The 21,538-nt window shown below is 41.3% G+C and overlaps 3 protein-coding genes across 12 annotated transcripts in view; 1 reads left to right on the forward strand and 2 right to left on the reverse strand.

Annotated features, from left to right (window-relative positions):
• NAA35 (N-alpha-acetyltransferase 35, NatC auxiliary subunit) overlaps window positions 1–6,114 on the reverse strand; it is a 33,758-nt gene extending 27,644 nt beyond the window's left edge. The window contains exons 1-6 of one of the 2 annotated variants that reach the window (XM_065657731.1): window positions 6,033–6,114; window positions 5,492–5,556; window positions 4,431–4,572; window positions 3,379–3,412; window positions 1,816–1,930; window positions 684–758 (exon numbers count right to left, since the gene is read on the reverse strand). In XM_065657731.1, coding sequence (XP_065513803.1) covers window positions 684–758; window positions 1,816–1,930; window positions 3,379–3,412; window positions 4,431–4,554 — 348 coding nt within the window. In that variant the 5' untranslated portion in view covers window positions 4,555–4,572; window positions 5,492–5,556; window positions 6,033–6,114. The remainder of the gene's footprint in view (window positions 1–683; window positions 759–1,815; window positions 1,931–3,378; window positions 3,413–4,430; window positions 4,573–5,491; window positions 5,557–6,032) is intronic. The other variant, XM_065657732.1, reaches the window with a different exon arrangement.
• Window positions 6,115–6,245: 131 nt separating this feature from the next.
• AGTPBP1 (ATP/GTP binding carboxypeptidase 1) overlaps window positions 6,246–21,538 on the forward strand; it is a 77,394-nt gene continuing 62,101 nt past the window's right edge. For 4 of the 9 annotated variants that reach the window (XM_065656000.1, XM_065656008.1, XM_065656009.1 and 1 more), the window contains exons 1-4: window positions 6,246–6,327; window positions 7,778–7,860; window positions 16,885–16,938; window positions 19,584–19,692. The gene's annotated coding sequence lies outside the window, so the exon portion shown is untranslated. Of the gene's footprint in view, window positions 6,328–7,777; window positions 7,861–14,221; window positions 14,277–16,884; window positions 16,939–19,583; window positions 19,693–21,538 lie in introns of those variants that run through there. The other 5 variants (XM_065656002.1, XM_065656003.1, XM_065656001.1 and 2 more) reach the window with 4 other exon arrangements.
• LOC136002092 (skin secretory protein xP2-like) lies at window positions 13,795–21,485 on the reverse strand. The gene is made up of 2 exons (XM_065656925.1): window positions 21,445–21,485; window positions 13,795–14,731 (listed from the first exon to the last, which is right to left on the reverse strand). Exons 1-2 carry the CDS (start codon window positions 21,483–21,485, stop codon window positions 13,795–13,797), a joined length of 978 nt encoding a protein of 325 aa, XP_065512997.1.

Here is a 21,538-nt window from a genome sequence, read left to right on the forward strand (position 1 = left end):
TGAATTATGTATATACATATACCTTACATGTTTTTTTTGACCAAATTAATTTTACCTGTTGTTTTAAAAAGCAAACTACTTTTAGCGATGTCATTTTAAAGAGCAACCGAAAATAATTTGTGTAGTTTACTGACGAAATTAAGACATAAATAGAAAAAAATTACAATTAACAGATAACTGATAATTCACTTATTTCCTTTCTACATGGATTTAGGTATTTTTTTTATTTCTTCAAAATCCCCCTGTAAGCTCAGTCAATATTGGCTGTACAGAAATGAGCAACGAGTACTGCAGGTTACTGCATACTCACTTGCCAACACAAACACAGCAGGCAACCAGATACCATACATTTAAAAACCACAAATTATAAAACCTTTTTACATTATGCAAAATGTTACCGGTTCTCCTCCATAATGATTTCTTACAATAAAACATCCCAGAATCAAAACTATGCCTCTTATAATAGCCAATGCAAATATCTACATGGACATTAAAATATAAGTATGTATTTTGTGCTTGGTGAATCCTTTTTCTTGAGTTCTACTGGTTGTTTTTTCTGGTTTTGTTTTTGATTTTTTTGTGTGTGGGGTTTTTTTGTTTGTTTGGTTTGGTTTTTTACTGGATAGGAAGATGATATTTTGAAAGCAACAAAAATCTAATATTAAGAGCAAAGAAATGCTTACCAAACAACAAAAGCATGTATCCATTATTCCTACCAGCTCAGGTGAAGTGAGATCCTTTATTTTAATGGTGCCATCCTTAAAAAACAAAGAAAAGAAACTCAAAAGCTGTGGAAGCCTATAGGCAAAATACATATCATTTGTAAAGCCAAAAAGGAAATTACAATTTGGTTAAGACTTCAGAATACATGTATACCGCTAGCTTTACTGATCAGCTTCATTACGTGCCTCCAATTCTGAAAAGCTGCTCAAAGAGAAAGCTAAAATAAAATTTCTGATTTACGAGTAGCCAATAAGAGTTAACTGTCAATGTTTAAATCACAAACCAGTATGTATAATCATAACAAAAACTGAACAAGGAATAGTATGCAGGACCCATTCTTTGAAGACTGCTTTTTACATTGCAGATACTTGTAGAGTTTTACTGCCTCCAAGGTCAGGACCAAAAAGGCAGCATCCCTACTTCTTTCACTTTATTTGTCCAATGTATGCAATTCTGTATACATTCTACATGACTTAGCCAATATTTTACACAGAACTCTCTTAGTGCATTCAAAACGTGGTCCATGGTAAAAAATATTCTTTCCTCTGTGAGTGCATTATTTTTTCCAAAATAATAGAAAGTCTTTGAACCCATCTCCACCAATTTAACTTGACCATGCACCAAAAGTTAATCTGTACTGTCAATGTTGTTAAATTAGCCAGCTTCTGTTCAATGCTAATGAACAGATAATCTCATGAAGTGTTAGTTTTCAGTTTTTGTAAGGAAGCTTGTTTCCATTCAGCTTAAAGAGGGACTAACCAAAACATCTTCATATAAAAGACACTTTGAGGAAGCACATGGTGACTTGAAAAAGCATTTCTAAAAATGTATTTATTTAAGGAATCAATACCCAAAAATTTCACCATACTTTTCACTGGAATAATTAGTGTCACTGTGATAATGTAAGTAACAAAAAGGTGAACATCACAAGCTATTTCTTACTTAACTATCAAATATAAAAAAATAAAAAGAATCAATTTTAAGTAAAGACTGAAAACATTAGTTATGTTGAGTTGTGCTTAACTGCAATTTGATAAAACTATATCATACTTTTACAGACAGCGGAGGCAAAACCAGGAAAGTCATACGAACCTTTATAGCTTGCTCAAAGTTCAGAACTTTTCTATTAACTTGGTTTCCAATCATACCAGCATCCATCTTGGGATCCATCATTTCAATGGCAGACATGGCTTCAAAAAGACCAAAACTAAGAACACCAATTAAAAAAAAGTTCTGAATGTAATTGTTTTATACAAAACAGTCTTAACAAGCCAACGTAAAAGAACACAAGATGATAAACTGAGTACACTGTATTCTGACCACAGACAATAAGGTACAGTATGTTAACATCACTACTGATCTTCAGAGATCATGGTTTTCAGGAGTTTGAGCATCTCTCAACAAGTTAAGAAAATATATGCGTAGAAGTAAAACTATTAGCCTTTTTTTTAAAGCTGTAGAATACTCCTGAGCTAAATATCCCATTACTAAATCTACGGACACTTGTTTCTATACATAATGACACAAAATCTTTTTAAAGATCACAAATTGATATTAACTGAACAAGCTGTTTTTTTCTATGCTACATTCAAAACCCCAAGTAAGATATGTCCTCCACAAATGAATGACCATATATATGACATAGACTGACAATAATACACATTGAATATAGCAACTTTGTTCAAAATTAGCATGTTAAGAAAACTGATACAAAAAAAACCACAGCACGTGAAAATGGATCACTTGTAGTCGGGGCACGAAAGCTTTCAGGAGAACCACATCAAATGAAGACTGACCTATAGAAGAAGGGATATAGTGCCTTATCTTTGGTACATATGATACTAATCAGAATTGCTGCACAAGCCTTTATGATGTAAAAAAATTATTGTGTGTGGCACATTCTGATTTTGAAAAGCGTATTTGCTCTGAAATGCTCTCATGTATAAAATTATACCTCAAAAATGTGCTTTGATTCTACTAACTGCTTGGTGACATCCTTCCACATGTTTTAAACAGGTTTGCATTTAACAGTGTGCTTCTGTTTTCTGAGCTATTAGCCTTAAATAATCACTTATTTCTTAATGCAAGTGAACAGACTCATGTGGCTAAACAATTTACTTCTATCTGTAAAATATTTTAATCTCATGCCATTCTTTAATGAATTCAGCAAGATTTTAGCACATGGTTTTTTCTGAAATATATTTTTTCTTAACCTATAAAGTTCTCAGTTTCTGTTTTAGCATGTCACTTAAGAGTTACATTGAACACACATGAATTGTTTATCCTAAACTTGTTAATGACACTTAAGGCAACCAAATCCAAAAGTTTACTGTCTTTCTGGAATGTTTTTATAAAAGCATGTCCGCATAAAATAGCTCAGTAGGGTCAACACGACTGATCATAAGATGTGCTATAAACTTCTACATTGATTAACCAAAAATGCGATGTTACACAGGCACCATGAGAAATGTGCGGAATTCATATAGATGCATGATACATATACTGCTGAGTACAAATGATATTAATACTTCAATTATTTTATTTAAAGTAAAAGTTAAAAAAAGCATAGATGATACTGCACAACTCAATAGTAAACATTAACATATTTGCACTAATCCCACCTAAAAACCAGAACTATCCCACAAGCATACTTACAGCTTGTCATGAAGCAATTCTCCTAACTTCAGTTCTACAAAGGAATAGATCAGAACAAATAATTACAATCATCTTTCTAGTACAACTTTTCCAGGATAGTCCTGTCACTCAAACTGTCTTACGCTAAGAGAGAACAAGGTGTGGGAAACGGGCCAGATATTTCTACTCTACCTTCATTTGCTTTCACTTACAAAGCACTTTCATGACTGCAAGTCTGAAAAAAAAAAATCCAGTTGTTCACAGTCTTTCCTCATTCCTCTCTGTTATTTTAACATTACCAAATAACAGTATCTGAATAGCCTGGAACACAGGCCAGCAGTTTTCTGTGCTGCTTTATGCAGCTGTCTAACTTTTCCCAGGGATGTTTACTGAAACATTTGCTGAAGCCTTTAGACGTATTTGATGGGTACAAATAGTATATCACTAATATACATGAATTATTTGGTGGCTGTGTTTCTCGTGGTGTAATATTGTGTGTGGTAATTTGCAGTTGTATATTTATTTTTCTCTAATGTCATCATAAAATCAGTTGAAAAAGTAAGGTTGCTGTCACAGTAAACCAGCACTAATATCTAATAACAACGAAGCCACTGTTTAAATGGAAGCAACTGCTTCCCTATGACTGGGATGCATTGCATGTCCTCAGCAGTTCAGCCTTATTTCAAAGATGAAAAAGGATGCACTGACCAATTAAATGAGGACATCATTGGACCCTATAGATCCAAAAACGTACAGGAAAAAAACAGTGTTGATTCTGCATGGATGAATCAAGTTTCCATTTGACAGAAGAGATAGGAAAATATCTTTGCAAAGACATAAAGCAGGTTCAAAAATGCATGACAAAAAAAAGATATTAATGTAACCTGAAAGAGAAAGTAAGGTGAGGTTCTTCTGATGTTTCCAAGTTAAACACAGGGAAATATAGTATCGATGTAGTCCATTCATCTAGAGATTGAACCTGGGCCAAACTATTGCTTGGAACATCCCAAAGAGCTATGCTTAGTCCTCCGAATGATTCTAAGTTTTCTCAAAACACAAGCAGTACAACTCACCTCTGCAAGCTTCTTCAAAATCCTGGGTTATATCTACCCAGCTTGTATGACTCTTTTCCATCTTGTCAGGCATACCGAGTTCCCATCCTGCATCATCATCTTCGGCTGAAGCTTTCATAACCATGATACCACACCTTTAAATCTGCAGAGACATGGCATATTATGCACAAATTAGAGAAAGTCCTTCATGGGAGTAAGTTTTTTTTCTTTTCAAGAATCAGGTGAGAGAGACTAACTAATCTGATTTCATTTAAACAGCTACCACTACATAAAAACAGCCCCCAAAACTTATTAATAAAAATTATTTTTAAAAAATGTTTTCTTATTCACAGTTTCTCTACAACTAGGTTGTGGGCTATGAAGCCTGAAAACTAAGGACATCAAAACTTTAGCAGTACGGAGCCATAATAAAGTGCGTGCCGTCAAACTTGGAGTAAAATGGTAAACAGTGCTACGAAATCCTCTCTTACAACAGACATACATATCACAATTTTGTTTGTTGTTATTTTACAGTATTATAAAAGCATGTTCCCCCACTACCCTGCGAAAGGAACTAAAAAGAGGGAACTGAAAAATGGACCATAAACGAATTTTTTATTCATACAATGTGTATCCAAACAAATTTGTGAAAATGGGCATGTTTCCTCTGACTTTTTCAGCAAAAAATGACAGAGATTAACGCAGCACCATCAAGCAACTTCAGACCAGAGTATAATTTTTAAACTTCACCGACTAGTTATTTCGAACTGGTTTTCTGCTTTCACAGCCTCGCGATACACGGGGCTGCCCTGAAGAATTTTATGTTTTGCCAGCCAGTCTGCCTGTGAGACAACAGCAATGCTCAACCTCCTTTCATCTCGTCGGGGATGTTGCAAGAGACACCTACGAGCCCGGCGAGCTCTCAACAGCTTCATCGAAGCCGCCACGGAAGCTTCAGACAAAGGCCCCCGTGACACGAGACCTTCCCGGCACCGGCAATTAAGGAAAACAAAGGGGTGTGGGGGATGGAAGGGTTTTGGACACTGCCCCGGGAGGCTCTTCGCCCCCTGCCAACATCTCACCGGTTCGCAAGCGGCCGCGGGGGCTGCGAAGCTCAGCGGGCCGGGCTGAGGAAATACGCCGGGAACTAATCAAAATAAACGGAAATCACGCTTGAATTTCAGACATTAGCACCAGCACTGCGCGGCCCTCCCGAGCCCTCCTCTTCCCACAGGTCCCCAAACCCGGCGCCACCCCGGCCCCGGCCGCCCCGCTGCCCAGAGGGCCCTGCCAAGGCACGGGGCCGGCTGCAGCCTGGCCCCCGCCGGGCACCGGGCACGGCGAGCGGCTGCCCGCTGACAAGCCGGGCGGCTCCTCCGCCCCGGCGCAGGGGAAGGGCCAGCGCGGCGCCCGCCCGCCCGCCCCACCGCGGGACACCGGCGCCGCGCCCGCCCCCGAGGTCTCCCTTCGCCCCGCCGTCCCTCCCTCTCTCCCCCTGCGGGGCTGACTCTGCCTGGCGCCTCGGCGAGACCAGGCGGGAGGTGGGAAGCGGCCGCGCCCTCTCCGGGGGCGGCTCGTCGCCCCGCTCACCGCACCCTCCCCGTGGGGGGCCCGGGGCCTCACCCGCCGCGTCCCGCGCCGCCAGCCCGCTGCCGCTGCCGCCGCCGCCGCTCCGAGCCTGCCTGCGCCGCCGCCGCCAGCCCGAGAACCCGGGGGGGGGGGTCGAGTCGCCGCGCAGGCGCACACGCGCCGCAGGGCCCCTCCGCGCCCCGCCCCCTCCGCCGGTACGCGCACGCGCCTGTCGCCGCTACCGGCGCGCGGGGGGGGCCGAGGCAACCGGCGGCAGGAAGGCGCGTGGCGGCGGCCGCGTTCGGCGGCCGCTACAGCAGGCGGGAGGAGCGGGCTGAGCTCGGTGCCGGTGAGGGTGCCCTGAGCCGCCCCGTTGTGTGGGAGAGGCGCGGGGGGGAGTCCCAGGGAAGGCGGCGGGCGTGTCTCCGCAGAGCAGGAGCACGACTACGCCCGGCTTGGGCTGGGAGGAAGGAGGCTGAGGACGGCCCGAGGCCTGGCGGCTTGTGGCGCCGCGGGCGGGCGGGACTCAGCCGCTTAGCGACGGCAGAGAGTCCCCGTCCTTAGGTCCGTCCCGCACGGCGTCGCCGTCCGCTGCTAGCGGTGGCCGGGGTCCGCCTCTGCGGGCGGCTGGTGCCCGCCCTCAGTCCGGTCCCTGGCGGTGCCCGCCGGCTGGTCGCACCGCGGTGCCGGTCGGCTCGGTGGAGCTGCAGGGCTGGCTGCTGGGTTTTGGCGGTCGTGGGCTGACCGCGGTGCGGCCGGGCCGGTCGTTCTGGCAGTTTGCCGAATTCGAATTGCCGAATTGAAAGCAGATTTTAAGTGTGGGGGTTGATTATTATTAATTATCATTTTGTTTGTTTGTTTTTTAATGTCAGCCGTTTCCTTCCGTTCCTCTCGCCCTCTCCGTTTTAATGAAACATGTCCGTTAGAGATTACGTAACAGTGTTTCTCTGCAGAGTTTACTCAGACGTGCTGGTTATTCCGTTTGAGGGTGGGGGGGAACCGGCTGGCAAAAGATGGATAAAGGAGCTACATTTTTAGAGCCATTTACAGTGGGTTTGATCGTTATTGTTTTTTTTTTCGAAATGCACAAGCAGAACGCTTCAAGTGTTTCTGCCAAAGATCACCAGCATAAAGGACAGCAGTTTCTGTGCTTTACTAACAAAGCAGAGGCTAGCTTAAGTAGATTTTGCCTCCAAGGTTAGGAGGAAGTAGCTAGATCTTAAAATGCTAACTTCACCCATCACCCTTTCCATTCAACGTGCTCAAAGTACAGAGCATTTGTACATCGAGGAAAGCAAGAGGAGAAAACTGGAGCTTCTGTTAAACAAATGACAGCACCTACTTCATCTGAAAGAATAGTCTTTAGTTCAATGGCTGTTAAAATGTCTGGTGGTTCACAGCTACACTGTAATTCCTGGGGGGATATGCAGCTCTACATAACAGGTATTTTATAATGATTTTAAGGTTATGGTAGCAAAGAGCAGATCATTATTATCGAATCTGATAGCGGTTAAAACATCTGTAAATGAAAGTTGAGTGTATCTTCTTTAATACAGAAAACAGTGATACCTGGACCAGCACTCTGCTCTGTAGAAAGACTGCCGATTTTCTGGGGAATTAAATTATCAATTTCAAGAGAGAAGGGCTGTAGCCCATATAATAATCTCTAATAAACATTTCACTATGAAATTAACAAAACCCCCCGATGTTTAATGAAAATCAGTTTCTGAAGAGGTGGTATGGTTGAAGTTTGTTACAAATGCTTCCGTTAGCAAATACCTATTTGTGTTTCTGTGCAGGCTGGATGGTAGCACTTATGAGCTGTTTTTTGTGAAGTAATCGTGGCGATCTCAGTAGACCAAAGGATGCATCATAACTAACTGTAAGCAATTATCACTTCTCTTGGCAAAAATACCAGACATCAAAAATGAACAGCAGGTTGATTATGTGTGTGCGTGAAATGAGCACAGCAATTTAAAAAGTTAGCACATGTTCACTGCAGTAACCCTTAAGCTGCAGCACTTTAACCTGACACAATACAATGAAGTGCATTGACAGAGTGCTGTGAAGAGCTGATCTAACTTTTGGTCCATGTGATACTTGCATGGGAACATCCAGAGAAATAAAAGGGCTTTTTACTTATTTTTAGGTTCCGGACACACAGTTATTTTTGGGGGGGACAGATTATAAAAATTACCAGTGTTTAAAATGTGTTGATGTTTAATAGAAAAGTATCCCTTTTTTTCTTAGTCATGCACACACGTGTGGGATCCACAAGGTAGTCCTTAATGCTAAGTAAAACAGAAAAGAAAAGCAACCTCCAGGTAATTCTTGGTAGTTGTGTCCAGAACATGTGTGCTTCCTTCTTGGTGAAATGGGAGTAGATTAAATGTAAGCATTATGAGAAACTTGCTTCAGTGTTAATTATGGAGTTCCTGTAATACAGTAAGAACACTTCATCGTATACTTGACTTAAATAGGCTGCTTTGTTTAAGAAAATGTCAGCTAACCATGTACCAGTTTAGGATGTAGTCAGTTAACTGCCTACTATTTTTGTCTTTCCAAAGTGATGTTACATTAATTCTGAAGGTACTGATGTATTTTGTATGAGTTTGTAATACAGAGTATATTTTTACACTGCAGGAACCCATACTAAAGCATTATGAATTTGTTAAGTATACCGGAGAGGAGAAATGGGTGCACTTGTCCTCTACTGTTTGCTTAAGAAAAAAAAATCCTGTAAAACGCATCTTAACCCATATAAGCAAAAAGGCATCTACAGTCTTTGAAGTACTATGTGCACAAAGGTTAATTAAATCAAATGCAAAAATAAAATTTACCAATAACTTATGTTTATAATGTATTCTCTGGATGCTATTCTTAAAACATGCTAAATAAATAGAAGTAGATTTAAGAGGTAAGTATCCTTTCTTTCCTCTAACGACCAAGAATCTTAAGCATGTAAAGTTACACATTGACCTGTTTGTACAAAATTATATAATTTGTCATTTTCTGAATAACACAGAGAACCCTCCTCTCCCTCAAGAAGTGTCTTAAGTCCATTGTGGGAAGAGAGGTCACCTGCTGTCAATTACTTTGTTAGCTTTCCCCCCAAGAAGCAGGTATCTCATAGTCATTTTGAAGATCATTCTTTACCTTTTGCCTTGCTTAAAGTACATCTGATTTTTTGGGAGCTTACCATTGTGTGGCATGCCCTTATTAAGGGAAATAATAGGTACAGGGAGAAAAAGGAGATGTGAAGGTATGAAAATACTTTCATAAATAGAATGAAAGTGACCTTCAGCTGGGCCAAAATCTATTTTAATTCTTGCTGTTCTTTAATGTGCCTGTACATAGGAGTACAGAAACAGGTAAGGGAGATTTAACTAGTGTGGGTTAAGATTTAATTGGGAACAGTGAGTAGCCAGGTGATAATAACAAAGGAAGAGGATAGGATCTCTGAATACAAAGGAATTTACCACAAGCTATTCCAGATTAAAGGCCTATTTAAAAACAAAACAACCTGAAAAACTGCCCCAGTTTGCAGCTTTATAGTACTTAGCTGACAGCTTTGTCATAATATAAGCTGTCAAAATCTGGTGCACTGATATAACTAAAAATACCTATTATCACAGTCAGGACATGAAGAAGTAGCAACATATTTCCCTTAGTGTGCAAATTAAATTATATGCGTTTTTTGGGGGGGTTTTTTTGTTTTTTTTTTTAACTGTGAGTATGGAGGTTCTTGTTTACTGAAACACATGAGATTCACTCTTGGTTATGGTGTTTGGTTTATTTTTCTGTTAATATTCTGCATATATAAATTAAATGTGATTGTCAGTAGGCATATGGAAAAAGGTGGCAGACTTGGTGTGAGCCTTTGAAACATGGTGCATCGCTTTAGAAATTTGTCCCCTTCCTGCACTGAAAAACAACACCCACTCATTCCCACTCTCAGTCTCCAGAACACTTAGATTAAAATATCCATCAGGGTACAAATCTATACGTCTGAATTACTCTGTGCAAAGAATATTGATGGGTTATTTCATTTGTAGTACAAAAGCAAAAGTAGCTGAATGAACCACAGATGTGAAGTTAAACTGAAATATTTTTGTATGCATTGAAATACAGACGTAATAGAGCACAAAAGATCTTCTCAAAGGTGAAAAAGAGCAGAGGCTATGTTGGAAAAGTACTGAGTGTTCTAATGGTCAGGGAGGAATGACTTTATCTAGAGATAAGGAGCCAAAAATAAATTCTCCAGTGTGTATGTAGAGACAAGTGTTGGCTTTCAAATGAGGGAGTAATTGTTTTTCAAAATTAAGGAGAGCTGATAGCAGTGTTCATTGTCTGGAACTGACTGGATGTGTTCAGTACATAAGGAGGCAAGGCAGATTTGACTAGTACAGATTAAGATTTAATAGGGAATAATGAGTAGCCAGGTGATAATTGCAAAGGAAGAGGATAGAATCTAATAATACTTATACATTGCTACCCATTAAAATATATTGAAGAGCTTTTTCTTTTCTCCTTGCTTTTCCTGCTCCCAGAGAGGATAACCATTAACTTTTTAAATTATTTGTGATTTTTTTTAGCTGTATGACCTCATCCTGAAAGTCACACTGTACAGCTTGCATAGTAGTAAATGTTAGTTTAACAGACTATAAACATGCAGTTGGGAGTGGGGAACCTGTCTTTGAAAACTTGTTTGTCCGCATAAACATCAACATATTTAATGCAATACGATTTTTGTAAGCATAAAAGCTGTATTTTTAGCTTATGCTAGACACCTCTGAGGTCCTCGCCTCTCCACATTGTGTGTAGATTGACATATATTTGTTACTTTTCTTTAAGTGCTTGGATTGTCCTGTTGAGAAGTATATTCCTATGACTGAATTCTTTACAAATACCAAAATCAGAGACTTAATTTTGTGTGGAACCTGTTCTGCTCCACAAGGCAGTATTAGTGTTGCTGCTATTTGCAGGGATGGGTGCCTGGCTCCCTGTCAAGTTTGCACTTAATGGCAATATAATTTGCCTTCATCTTATTTGCAGAACACCACAGATTTGTTATTTTCTCAGGCTAAATAAAATGTTAATTGTTTACTGTAGTCTTGTGTGCCTGTTGAAGATTATACTTGAAATGTTGTAAAATTTCGCGAAATCAAAAGAAAAATGAACCATTATATTAACTTTGTAGAATCACATAAGTGTTTAGAGTTGCATTCTGTTCAATGTTACTTTTAAGTATATCTTTAGAAAAGATTCAATGGATAAACTATTCACTTTTGCACACAGTAATGTGTTCAAAAACAAAGGTAGGGCAGATTCCTGCAGTAAGTAAACCACATCTGAGTTGGTGAGAATTATTACATAAATAAGAACAGTGGTGGCCTGCTACTGCATTTGTACACCAGAGTCAAGTTTTCTAAAGGTAAACTTGTTCTCTGTAGAAATAAATCCTAAAGTTGGAATCACTTTAACTACCAAAAAAAAAATCTAGGTTCAATCAATCAATGACCTTTAACTTCCCATAAGCAGATGTTTTGCTAGTAAAAATAGGAGTTCTGCATCCTTTGGGTGAAGTAATTAAGATTATTGCAGCCACCATCTGCCCCCCAAAAGAAAACTTTTGTCTTCTGCATTCTTACAATTAACAGCAAGAAAAGTTAATGGGTTTCAGTAACCAATACAAGTATTTGTATTAGGCACCTTACTATCACTTGTTCTTTCTTAAATTAAATTACACTTTTTGCCAGTCTTAAAATAATTTGATCTATTGCTGTATCTTCTTTGTTCAGCAGAGAATTCTCACATTTGTACCTATTTTTTTTCATGTGCCAGGACACATACAGAGCTGTTTTAAAACATTATTTTCTTAACTAACTTAAGTAAACTGACTTGGACTTCAGATTTAAAAAAACTGAGAGATTTTTATCTACACCCCCCACTTATTTGCTCTTTACTTGCCAGAGCCTGCCTGACACTATTTTTGTGTTTGTCTGAGTCATACTTGTTTAAAGTTATGCATTTAAAATAATTCCATTAATAGAACTACACCGAAAACTTGTAGCTGTACTGTTTGCTGTTTTAAAGTATTCTCTCTTAATTCTTGTCCAATGTAACCGCTGTTATGGAACAAGTGCCCTTGTGGCCAAGAAGGCCAATGGCATCCTGGGGTGTATTAGACGGGGGGTGGTTAGTAGGTCGAGAGGGGTTCTCCTTCCCCTCTACTCTGCCCTGGTGAGACCTCATCTGGAATATTGTGTCCAGTTCTGGGCCCCTCAGTTCAAGAAGGACGGGGAACTGCTGGAGAGAGTCCAGCGCAGGGCCACGAAGATGCTGAAGGGAGTGGAGCATCTCCCTTATGAGGAAAGGCTGAGGGAGCTGGGTCTCTTTAGCTTGGAGAAGAGGAGACTGAGGGGTGACTTCATTCATGTTTATAAATATGTAAAGGGTGAGTGTCACGAGGATGGAGCCAGGCTCTTCTTGCTGACAACCAACAGTAAGACAAGGGGTAATGGGTTCAAGCTGGAACACAAGAGGTTCCACTTAAATTTGAGAAGAAACTTCTTCACAGTGAGAGTGACGGAGCACTGGAACAGGCTGCCCAGGGAGGCTGTGGATTTTCCTTCTCTGGAGATATTCAAAACCCGCCTGGACACATTCCTGTGTAACCTCATCTGGGTGTTCCTGCTCTGGCCAGGGGATTGGACTAGATGATCATTTGAGGTCCCTTCCAATCCCTAACATTCTGTGATTCTGTGATTCTGTGAAGTGACACTGTTCCTACCTGTTGCCGATGTGCTGATAAATTCCTGTGTTCTATTTACCTGCATTCTTCTCATTCATGCTAGAAAACTGGATTAACCTGTAAGGTAGGAGAGGTAGGAATCTCCTTCCAAATATACTTGTATTTTCTGATTGTAACACATAGGTTTACAAGTTCTAGGAAGCATAATTAATGTTGAATTATTCACTGGAGAAAGACCAAGTGAGTAATAAAATCAGGATGACTGGTTATATGGCTTAATTATTCCTATCCATTGATGTTAATATGGTGGGAAGGGGACTTCAGAAAACATAATCAAGCATTTGTACATCAATTATGTGATAATGGACTAAGAACTCTGTTATACCACTTCAAACTTGAATTAACTCCACCATAACTCTAGTTGACTTTCCTGATTTAATGGGTAGAAATGACTGATGCAATTTGCCTACACCAGACCCAGATGGGAGGACTGGTATCTCCTGCCTGTCACAGCTATGCCAAAGTGTGGTTCCTTGCTCCTAACTTGTGTGGTTTCTGCCAGTAAAGCAGCTTTGTTCTGTGTTGGGAAGGTACAGATGTGTGCGTTCTCTGTGCAGATCATCTGTGGACTGTTGTATGGATGATAAGCAGCACTTACCTTTATAACATTGTAGCATTATCTGAGTTAACGGAGTAACAAGCAGTAACTATAAACCGTTCTTCAGGTGAATCAGCCCTAAGGAAGAGTTGCCAACTTGCCCAAAACGCAGTTACTTTCTAGGCTGTAGAAAACTTTCTAGTATCTTTATGATACCAGAAATTGTGTGTAAGACAGTAGTTGCAGGTGCTGTAGCCAGGTGTATTTTGAAAGGAAAGATGAATAAAACATGTTCAATTTAAAGGATCTTAAATCTGCTTTTTACTGAATAAGAATTAGAATGGGTAAGTCCATCGTTACACAATGTTACCGGGAAAGGAAGGTTGTGTATTTCTGTTAGGGATTGTGCCTTTATCGTGGGTAGAAATTATGTGTGAACTTGATTTCAATTTACCAGACTTCACTCAAGGGCTGTTTCTTTTAAGTTTTTCAAGTTTTGCGAGGCGCCTCGGTGGCCGCACGGAAGGCCTGCCGTAGCACCGCATCCGAGGCGGGCCGCGAGAAGGCAGCCCGTGGCCGGGCGAAGGCCTGCCCGCCTTCCCCTCGCAGCCTCCTCCGGCCCCGCCGCCGCCAGCCGCCGGCTCCGCTCCCCGAGCGGCGCTGTCCGGCGGCGCAGCGCTGCCGCACAGGCCGGGCGGCGCCGGGCGCCTGCGCGAGGCGGCGGCGGGGCGGGGGCCGTGACGCGCTGCGGTGCGGTGCGGGCAGGTTCCTGCCGCCGCCGCTCGCATGACGAGGGCGAAGGCGCAGCGCGGAGCCGCCGCCCCGCCGCGGCACGGCGCTCCCGCCTGAGCTCCGCGGGGCGAGGCGCACCCGTCCTGCCGCCTCGCCCGTCCTGCAGGGGGCCGGCGGGGCAGCCCCCGCCCTCGGGACGGCGGCTGCCGCAAAGGTGAAGCCCCGCGAGGGGCATCGCAGCGGGCCGGGCCGCAGCGGGGACGGGGCCAGGCAAGGCGAGGCGCCCGCGGGGAGGCGCCGGGGCTGAGGCGAGGCAGAGTGGGGTGGGGAGGGCAGGGGCTGGGCGGGGCGGGGGCCCGCAGTCCGGCGGCCAGCCCCGTGCCGCCTTTCCCCCGCGCTGGGCGGCGGGCCCGGCCCTGGCGAGGAGCGGCGCGTGTGCGTGGGGACACACGCGCACGGCGGGTTCGTCCGAGAGCCGCGCCCTGCGCGTTCGCACCTGCGGAGGTGGTAGCAGGCCCTACGGTAGGAGCGGTGCCTGGTTTCGGGGCCTGGCCGGGAGTCGAGTGAGCCGGTATTTTAGTGGCACTGAGCCCGTCGGTGGCCGGAGGGTGCGTTTGTTCGTGCGCGCTGTACGATGCGGTGCGTGGTCCGTTCGGACGCGCTTCCCGGCTGTGCGAAGTGGCATTACAGAGAAACTTTTATGCTTGGCGAAGCGGAAGGGCTGTCGGTGACCCCCTGTCCCGCTGGCCTCGTAACGCCGTGGCTGTGTGGCCCCCTGCTCTCCCGGGCGGCGTAACCTCGTGTGGGTACTGCACGGAAAACACGGCGGCTAGAATGACGCTTTATGTGCCATGCGACATAGCCTGCTGAACCTGTTTAACTTAACGCTCCTTTGGTAGGAGTGCATTAACATTTTGGGTTTTTTCCTGCCCTCTCTTACAGTTGTGGAAATCTAACATAGCAAGTATTTCTGTAGGTGTCAGTTCAAATGCTTGACAGAGAATCTGAGGAATAGGGTGGGATAGTGTTTTTCTTCAACATAAACTGTTTTCAGACTTTGGGCTTTGTCAGATATTTAGGGATCCTGACCTGGATGAGCTTTTATTATGTACAGTTACAGCTGTAAGATTTCCGTGGTATATTATGGGCAGAGATGAGATTCTTCAATGTAGCTGTATGTTGTGAAAACAGTATTAACTTCAGTGTAGCCTTGTGCTATGAATGTGGATTTTTGGGTGTTTATTTTTCTGTCATGAGGAAATTAGCTTTCCAACGAGTGTATTTCCACTGGTGATGTTCTTCTAGAGAAATACATGTGTGAACTGCATTTATAGGGTATATATCATGAAAAGGCTTCCTTGTTTTTCAGGTAGCTCTCAGTGTGTATTTCACTGCTGCATATAATGATGGGTGACAGGATGCTGCTGATGGGATAGCCTCACCTTCTGGGTAATCCTTGAATGAAATCATACTTGTGGCCTAAGAGTTTTTCTGGAGACTACCTCATGATGTGCGTTGTGAGTGGAAGTCTGTGTTGGAGTATCTTTTTATTTTGGGGACTCGGGAGTGGCAAGATAATAGCCTTTTCTGGAGACTTTCCTATTCAATGTCAAGATAGTTTTATCACATGCCCCTATTTCAGCAGAACAATTTTTTATTGTTAGTTTCTGACATCTCAGTTCACTATTGTGATTTTTTTTTTATACCAGCCTAAATTAAGGGAAGTACATGATTGCTTTTGAAAGCTTCATAAAAATAGGTTGTGGGGGTTTTTTTGTTTTTGTTTTGTTTTGTTTTGTTTTTTAAGGGAGGCAAGTATCCCAAACCAAGGAGTAATCTTAGTGTGTGAAGTGATACCTGATCTGTGTTTTGTGTCAAGTGCTACTTGATTCCAGGTGTAGCTTTCGGTTCAGGTTTTGGAGATGGCAGTGCTCATACTTAAGTTTTCATATTCAAGAAATTCACAAGTTGTCTTCCAAAGGGAAGCTTTTGAACTTGAAAAATATTCATTTCTCTTGGTAGTAGATTGTAATATGCAAACAGCTGGTTTATATTAGTTAGCTTACTGCTGCTGGGAGCAACTTGCCTGAAATTATATGTGAGGAGCTGCATTAGAGAGGAAAGACTTGGGACTCTGAAGTCCTTTTGGCTTACAGAAGGAGCTTGCTATTTCACCTCATGTTTAGGTTTTAGTCTAGGGAAGACATTCCGCTTGTCACTCAGCAACTTGTCAGCAATGTATCTTATGATTAGAGACTTCGCAGTCTTTAAAATTAATGGTGATACTCTGCAGGACATAGCTGGGAACCACCTGTTTTTTGGCTCTTGATGTGTTAGTTGAAACTCCTCCTTGAATTCCAGTATCTGCAAGCTGCTTGCTCTTAGGAGATTGCTACTGTGACTTGAATTGCTAATGTCCGAAATAACTGAATGCTGCCAGGTCACCCTGGCTTTGGAGTATAACTGCAGTAATTGAAGTGTTTAAACTCTAACTTAAAGGACTTAGAGGGCAAGTGAGGATTCTTGGAGTGTGAGAGTGCTGAACAAGGCAGCTGCTTGGATGACGGCTTAGGAGAGATCTGTAATGGCAGTGTGTCTCTAGGTATGTTTTCAAGCCCTGCCGCTATCCACAGTTTAACTGTCAAAATATCCTGTGCTAAGCATCAAGAAGATTATGAACTGTTCAGCGTGTGCCCTGGATACACAGACGATTCAGCACAGTTTACATTTGGAAATAGAGTTTTGTAACAGTTAAATGTAGAAAGACGAAGTAGGGGAGGAGGAAGAGAGCACTCAAACATCTTTCCGTTCTTTTGCAACAGCTGCAGAAGTAACAGTTCTGAAACTGTCATCCTAAAAGCTTCATGCATTAAAAGGTATATACTGATTTTCAGCATGTCTTTAAAAAAACTTTACAATTTATGAGAAGCAGAATGTCCAGGGTTTTGCATACTGGAGGAAGGTAATACTGTTTTAATTGTTTCAAGTATAATTCATAAGCTAAATGGTACAAATAAAGGTTTTCGAAGGGGAATTTGTTGCCGAAAGTTTTATGGATTGTAAGTTGGCTGTGTTTTTGCATACTAAAGAGGTTGAAGGGCTCGAAGCATATTTGAGGAGATAAATCTGTGACATGGAGCGACAGTTTTTCCTCTATTCCTCTGTTTTTCTTGTGGATTAAAACCAGGCTTGAGAGTTTGCTCTAACTCACCTGGTGAACTATAAGCAAGTTTAGATGTTTGGGTTCATTTCTTTACAGACTGACCTTAGCCATCAAGACAGTGTAAGGCAATGTAAGCCAAAGGAGAAGCACTGGATTAGGTGCTGGAAAGCACCTCTGACATTTCGCACTGCATCGCTGAACCATTTCCAAGAGCTGGGGAAAGTTACTGGGTTTCCACTGCTTGTTCAGTATTTGGTGTAGAGAAATGCTGTGTTTCTGCTATGATTGTCCTTTCCCTCCTGGCAATTTTTATTGCCCTCCTTCTTCCTCCCTCTGCCATTCACCTTCTGCCTGATGAAAGGGGTTATGCTAGCTGAGCAAGAAGTAGCTGACTTTTGCATTATTTCTGTCAGCTTAAATCATGCAAGTTTTGAATGTGATACTCTGTGAGCCTGATGATGGCAAGTTTGTCATGTCTTGAGGAGTTACCTTACTCTTGCTATGCTGGTAACTTTCTAGGAGCTTCTTTTCAGGCAAGAAATAAAGTGTCATTTTCTTATTTTGCTCTTTTCCCAATAAATGTTTTCTTTTTTCTCTCTATTTTTTTAAAAAAATGGGAATCACTATCAGATATTTACAGATTTTTTTGGTTTTTTGACTACATGTATCAGAATTTGGTTTTGTGGTTAAGTGGCATTAGGGAAGTTTCTTTTCCCTAGTTTAGTTTATTTGCAAGGTACAGCATAGAGCAGCTTAAGCTGGGTAACTCCTGAAGAGGGACCCTCAGCAGGAAAAAACTTGGACAATGATACTCCCACAATCCAAGCCCCCACCCCACCTCCAAGCCAACTGCAAAATTAGAGTTTGGGGTCTTCCCATTCTTCATTAGTTCTCATAATTTTTGTCAGCTGGGCTGTCAGTTACAGGTCTGACCTTCAGGTGCTATTTTGCACCTGCAGGTGGAGAAAATAAGTTGTTGGCAATAGCCAAAATATTCATCTGTTAGACACCATTCTATTCTTTTACTTATCTCCAGGGTTGCAGCTCACCTTGTCTTCTAGCTTGAAGACTTTTTTACTTAACAAAGCAGAAAGTTTAAAGGTTCACAGCCTGCAAAAGTTATTCTAAGCAAACTTACTTACACTAAGCGAATTCTATATAAGCATTTTCTAACCAACTTCTATATGAAGCAGTATACCAAATAATTCAATAATCTAAGGCAGTCTATTCCCTAACAGTGGACTGGTGGTAATCGGCTATATTACATAGTTGGCAAGCTGCTGTACAGGGCTTTAGTGCTTCAGCCTTCTGCAAAGCTTTATGTATGTCATTTTGAATGTCTGGCTATATACTGCAGTTTATCTAGTCACATCAAAAAGTCAGTACTGTGCTATAATGCAGCAGTGGGTAAACTAATCAACTGACTTTTTTGTTTCCTACTATAAATATTTATAGCAAAGGGTATAAGGAAAAGGCAGTACCTGGTTTTCAGAAGTATTTTTTCTTTGGCTAGCAATGGTTATTAGCCTTTTCAGTTTACTTTGAGTTTGAAAATTAGGCTCTTTTCTACCAAAAACTGAGATTTTTTTTTTTTTTTTTGCTACCTAGAGGAGTTGCTTAGCTTTAGTCATTAGATAAATGGTTATTTTCTGCCATTTGCACATGAAGTCTTGCAATTACATCTGGAAGACAAGTATCTCTAGTTTTTCTAGTATCTTGAAGAAACCTTTTCTCATAGAAGCAGCTCTTCTAAGGTACTTGTAGGTACATTATTATTTTTTAATGGCACTAAAAGCTTTTTGTACTGCTGCATATTGAAGTATTAGGGAGAGGTAACTGTTTAGTGTGTACTTGAAGACATTCTGCCCTAATTTACAATTTAATTTAAGAAACAGATGGTACTGAAAATTATATCTCTCTGAGCTGTTGGCTGGGACTTTAGTTCCTATGAGATGCCCACTAAGTCAGGTTTGAAATGGGGTGGGAATCTATGGTTTCACCTTCTAGTGCTTTCAGAAGAAGGTTCAGGAACTGGGCTAGGAAGAGGCAACTTCAGAAAACAGATTTTCACTCCCCCATTAGTTATAACTCTTTATGTATATGTGTTCTGTTTACTAGATTGTGGTTGGGTACAATGTAGGATTTGCCAACTTGAAATTTAGTTGTGAAGCTTGAAGGATTTTCCCAGGTTTTCAATCACTAGAGTTTTAAGCTGGGATTATAGATACCCAAAATCTTTATGTATTGTACTGTGGATTGAGCTTTCAGGGTACGAAGCATTTTGTACAAATAACTGTGGCATCTTGAAATAGTCTGTGAGAATTTTAATCTAACATTAGGTGTCATGTTTTGGTTAAGGTAATTGTCCTACTTATGGTACAAGAAGATGAGATGGAGGCAGCACCACTGTGTTAGTAGCAGTGACCGGTTCTTCCTACTGCCAAAGGAAGAGCACTGTGCCATCCTGGTGAGTGTTTCTTGTGTAATCTCAAGTAAAATACTGCAGTTTTCCATATTGTGCAGGGATATTTAGGATGCTGGTTGTCATGGTGTTGGCATGCTCTCTGCAAGAATTCTGGGTAGTTTGCTGTTTGGTTCTGGGATGGTGACTCTTGCTATCACATGTTGCTGCACATCCTAGATTTTGAACACAGGGCCTGTTCCTGCAAGTGTAAATTTACTTAGGTAAATAGTCCGTTCCTGTAAACAATTTACTTATATGTTTAAAAAAATAAACCACAAGTAGTATTTTGGGATTACAATTGCCTAGAGACCAAAGAATGTTGTAGCCTTTTATATGGTTGTGTTTAAACAGACTTTTTCAGTGTCTTGAAAAAGAGTATTTTGACCTATGGACAGCTTCTGAGACTTCGGGGTGTGTGAAATGATATCATGTTAAAGGCCAGTTGGCTTCTGGTTTAATCTGCACTGGAACTGGGGGGACCCACATGTACTTCTGTGAGAGGTAGCATACTCGAGAATGCAGTCTCCTCATCCAGTGGAAGGTTTCGATTTAGCTTATTTTTTTCTGCCTAGCATTTATGAAATTTTAAATAATTACTTTTTTTTTTCAGTTCATACTTAGGGTTTCTCTATTTTTTTAATTAATTGCTTTTTGACACAATTCTGTCATCTGAACTTTGGATTCCTTGCTTTTTTGCTTACTATCATATATATAGATATATATATATATACACACTGTAACATTTACAAATAATTTGCTCAGCTGCTTACTTCCACTCTGATAAATAAGTACACAGAAAAGAAATTACTTGCTCTGCAGTTGTTCCTGGTTACTTTTTTTAACCTTTCAAATCAATAGTACCATGATAAGTATAAGTGAAGTGTCTGCTCTGGCTTTGAAAACGCGTTGGGAAGCATCTGGCTTTGGATACAAAGCAAAACGTGGAAATATATATAGATGAACAATCTTACAGGTTTTGCAGACTTATTATGGTAGATATACACAATAAAACTGAAACTTTGTTTTGTCTCTTCAGGAATATAGTTTGATGTGATTTTTGCAACTAATTTATTTATGATAATAAAGTATCTTAGTTTAATATATAGTGAACAGACTCAAAAATAGGCCTTTCTTGCTATATAAAGTGTATTAGTTAAGAAAATGAGTTTCTGGAAAACAGAAAGAAAATAGAATATACTGCAAGTAGAACAGGTTCAATAGTATCAGTAAGCTGTGCATATCCATACTTGTATTTGATTTTTCTAGTTTCATTTGATAAAAAGATCTCTCTTCATTGGAATGTAGTTACAAAGTACTTTGCAGGAAAGTAGGAACATCCTGGTATTAACCAGGGAAAATTTCAGAGGTTTCAGAGGTCTCTGGCTTGCTTTTGCTTTTTTTTTCGGAGCGGGGTTGAGGGTTGGGGAAGGTTTAAGAAAATAAAATACAAAAATACTTTAAATTTTTTAGTTACACTTATCCTTCCAAGACAGACATGTTCCATGTTGAAGTGTTTTGGTCAGTTGAAGCCTGTGAATTCTGTTTATTTAAACTGAGAATGTCTCCCAGCTTCAGTAGCAGACAGATTATCTTTGTTTTCCCTGAGAGGGTTCTAATTGCGGGATTTTAACATGAACACTGGATTTTTTTCAGCCTCAGGCTTTATCTGGCATTCTCTGCACATGTTGTTTCTGAGCATGGCTGGTTTTGTGGCAGAGTCATTTTGCCCTGTCTGACTGGTGCTGCCCCCTTTGCCTGCCACTAGCTCGCCGGACACTGGTAGATTTGTCTTCCATGGCGGTTGTTTGTAAACATACTTTTTGAGGAGATTTTCCATTGCATGAAAATG

The sequence above is a fragment of the Caloenas nicobarica genome, chromosome Z (genome assembly GCF_036013445.1).
Source record: "Caloenas nicobarica isolate bCalNic1 chromosome Z, bCalNic1.hap1, whole genome shotgun sequence".
Lineage (NCBI taxonomy): Eukaryota > Metazoa > Chordata > Aves > Columbiformes > Columbidae > Caloenas > Caloenas nicobarica.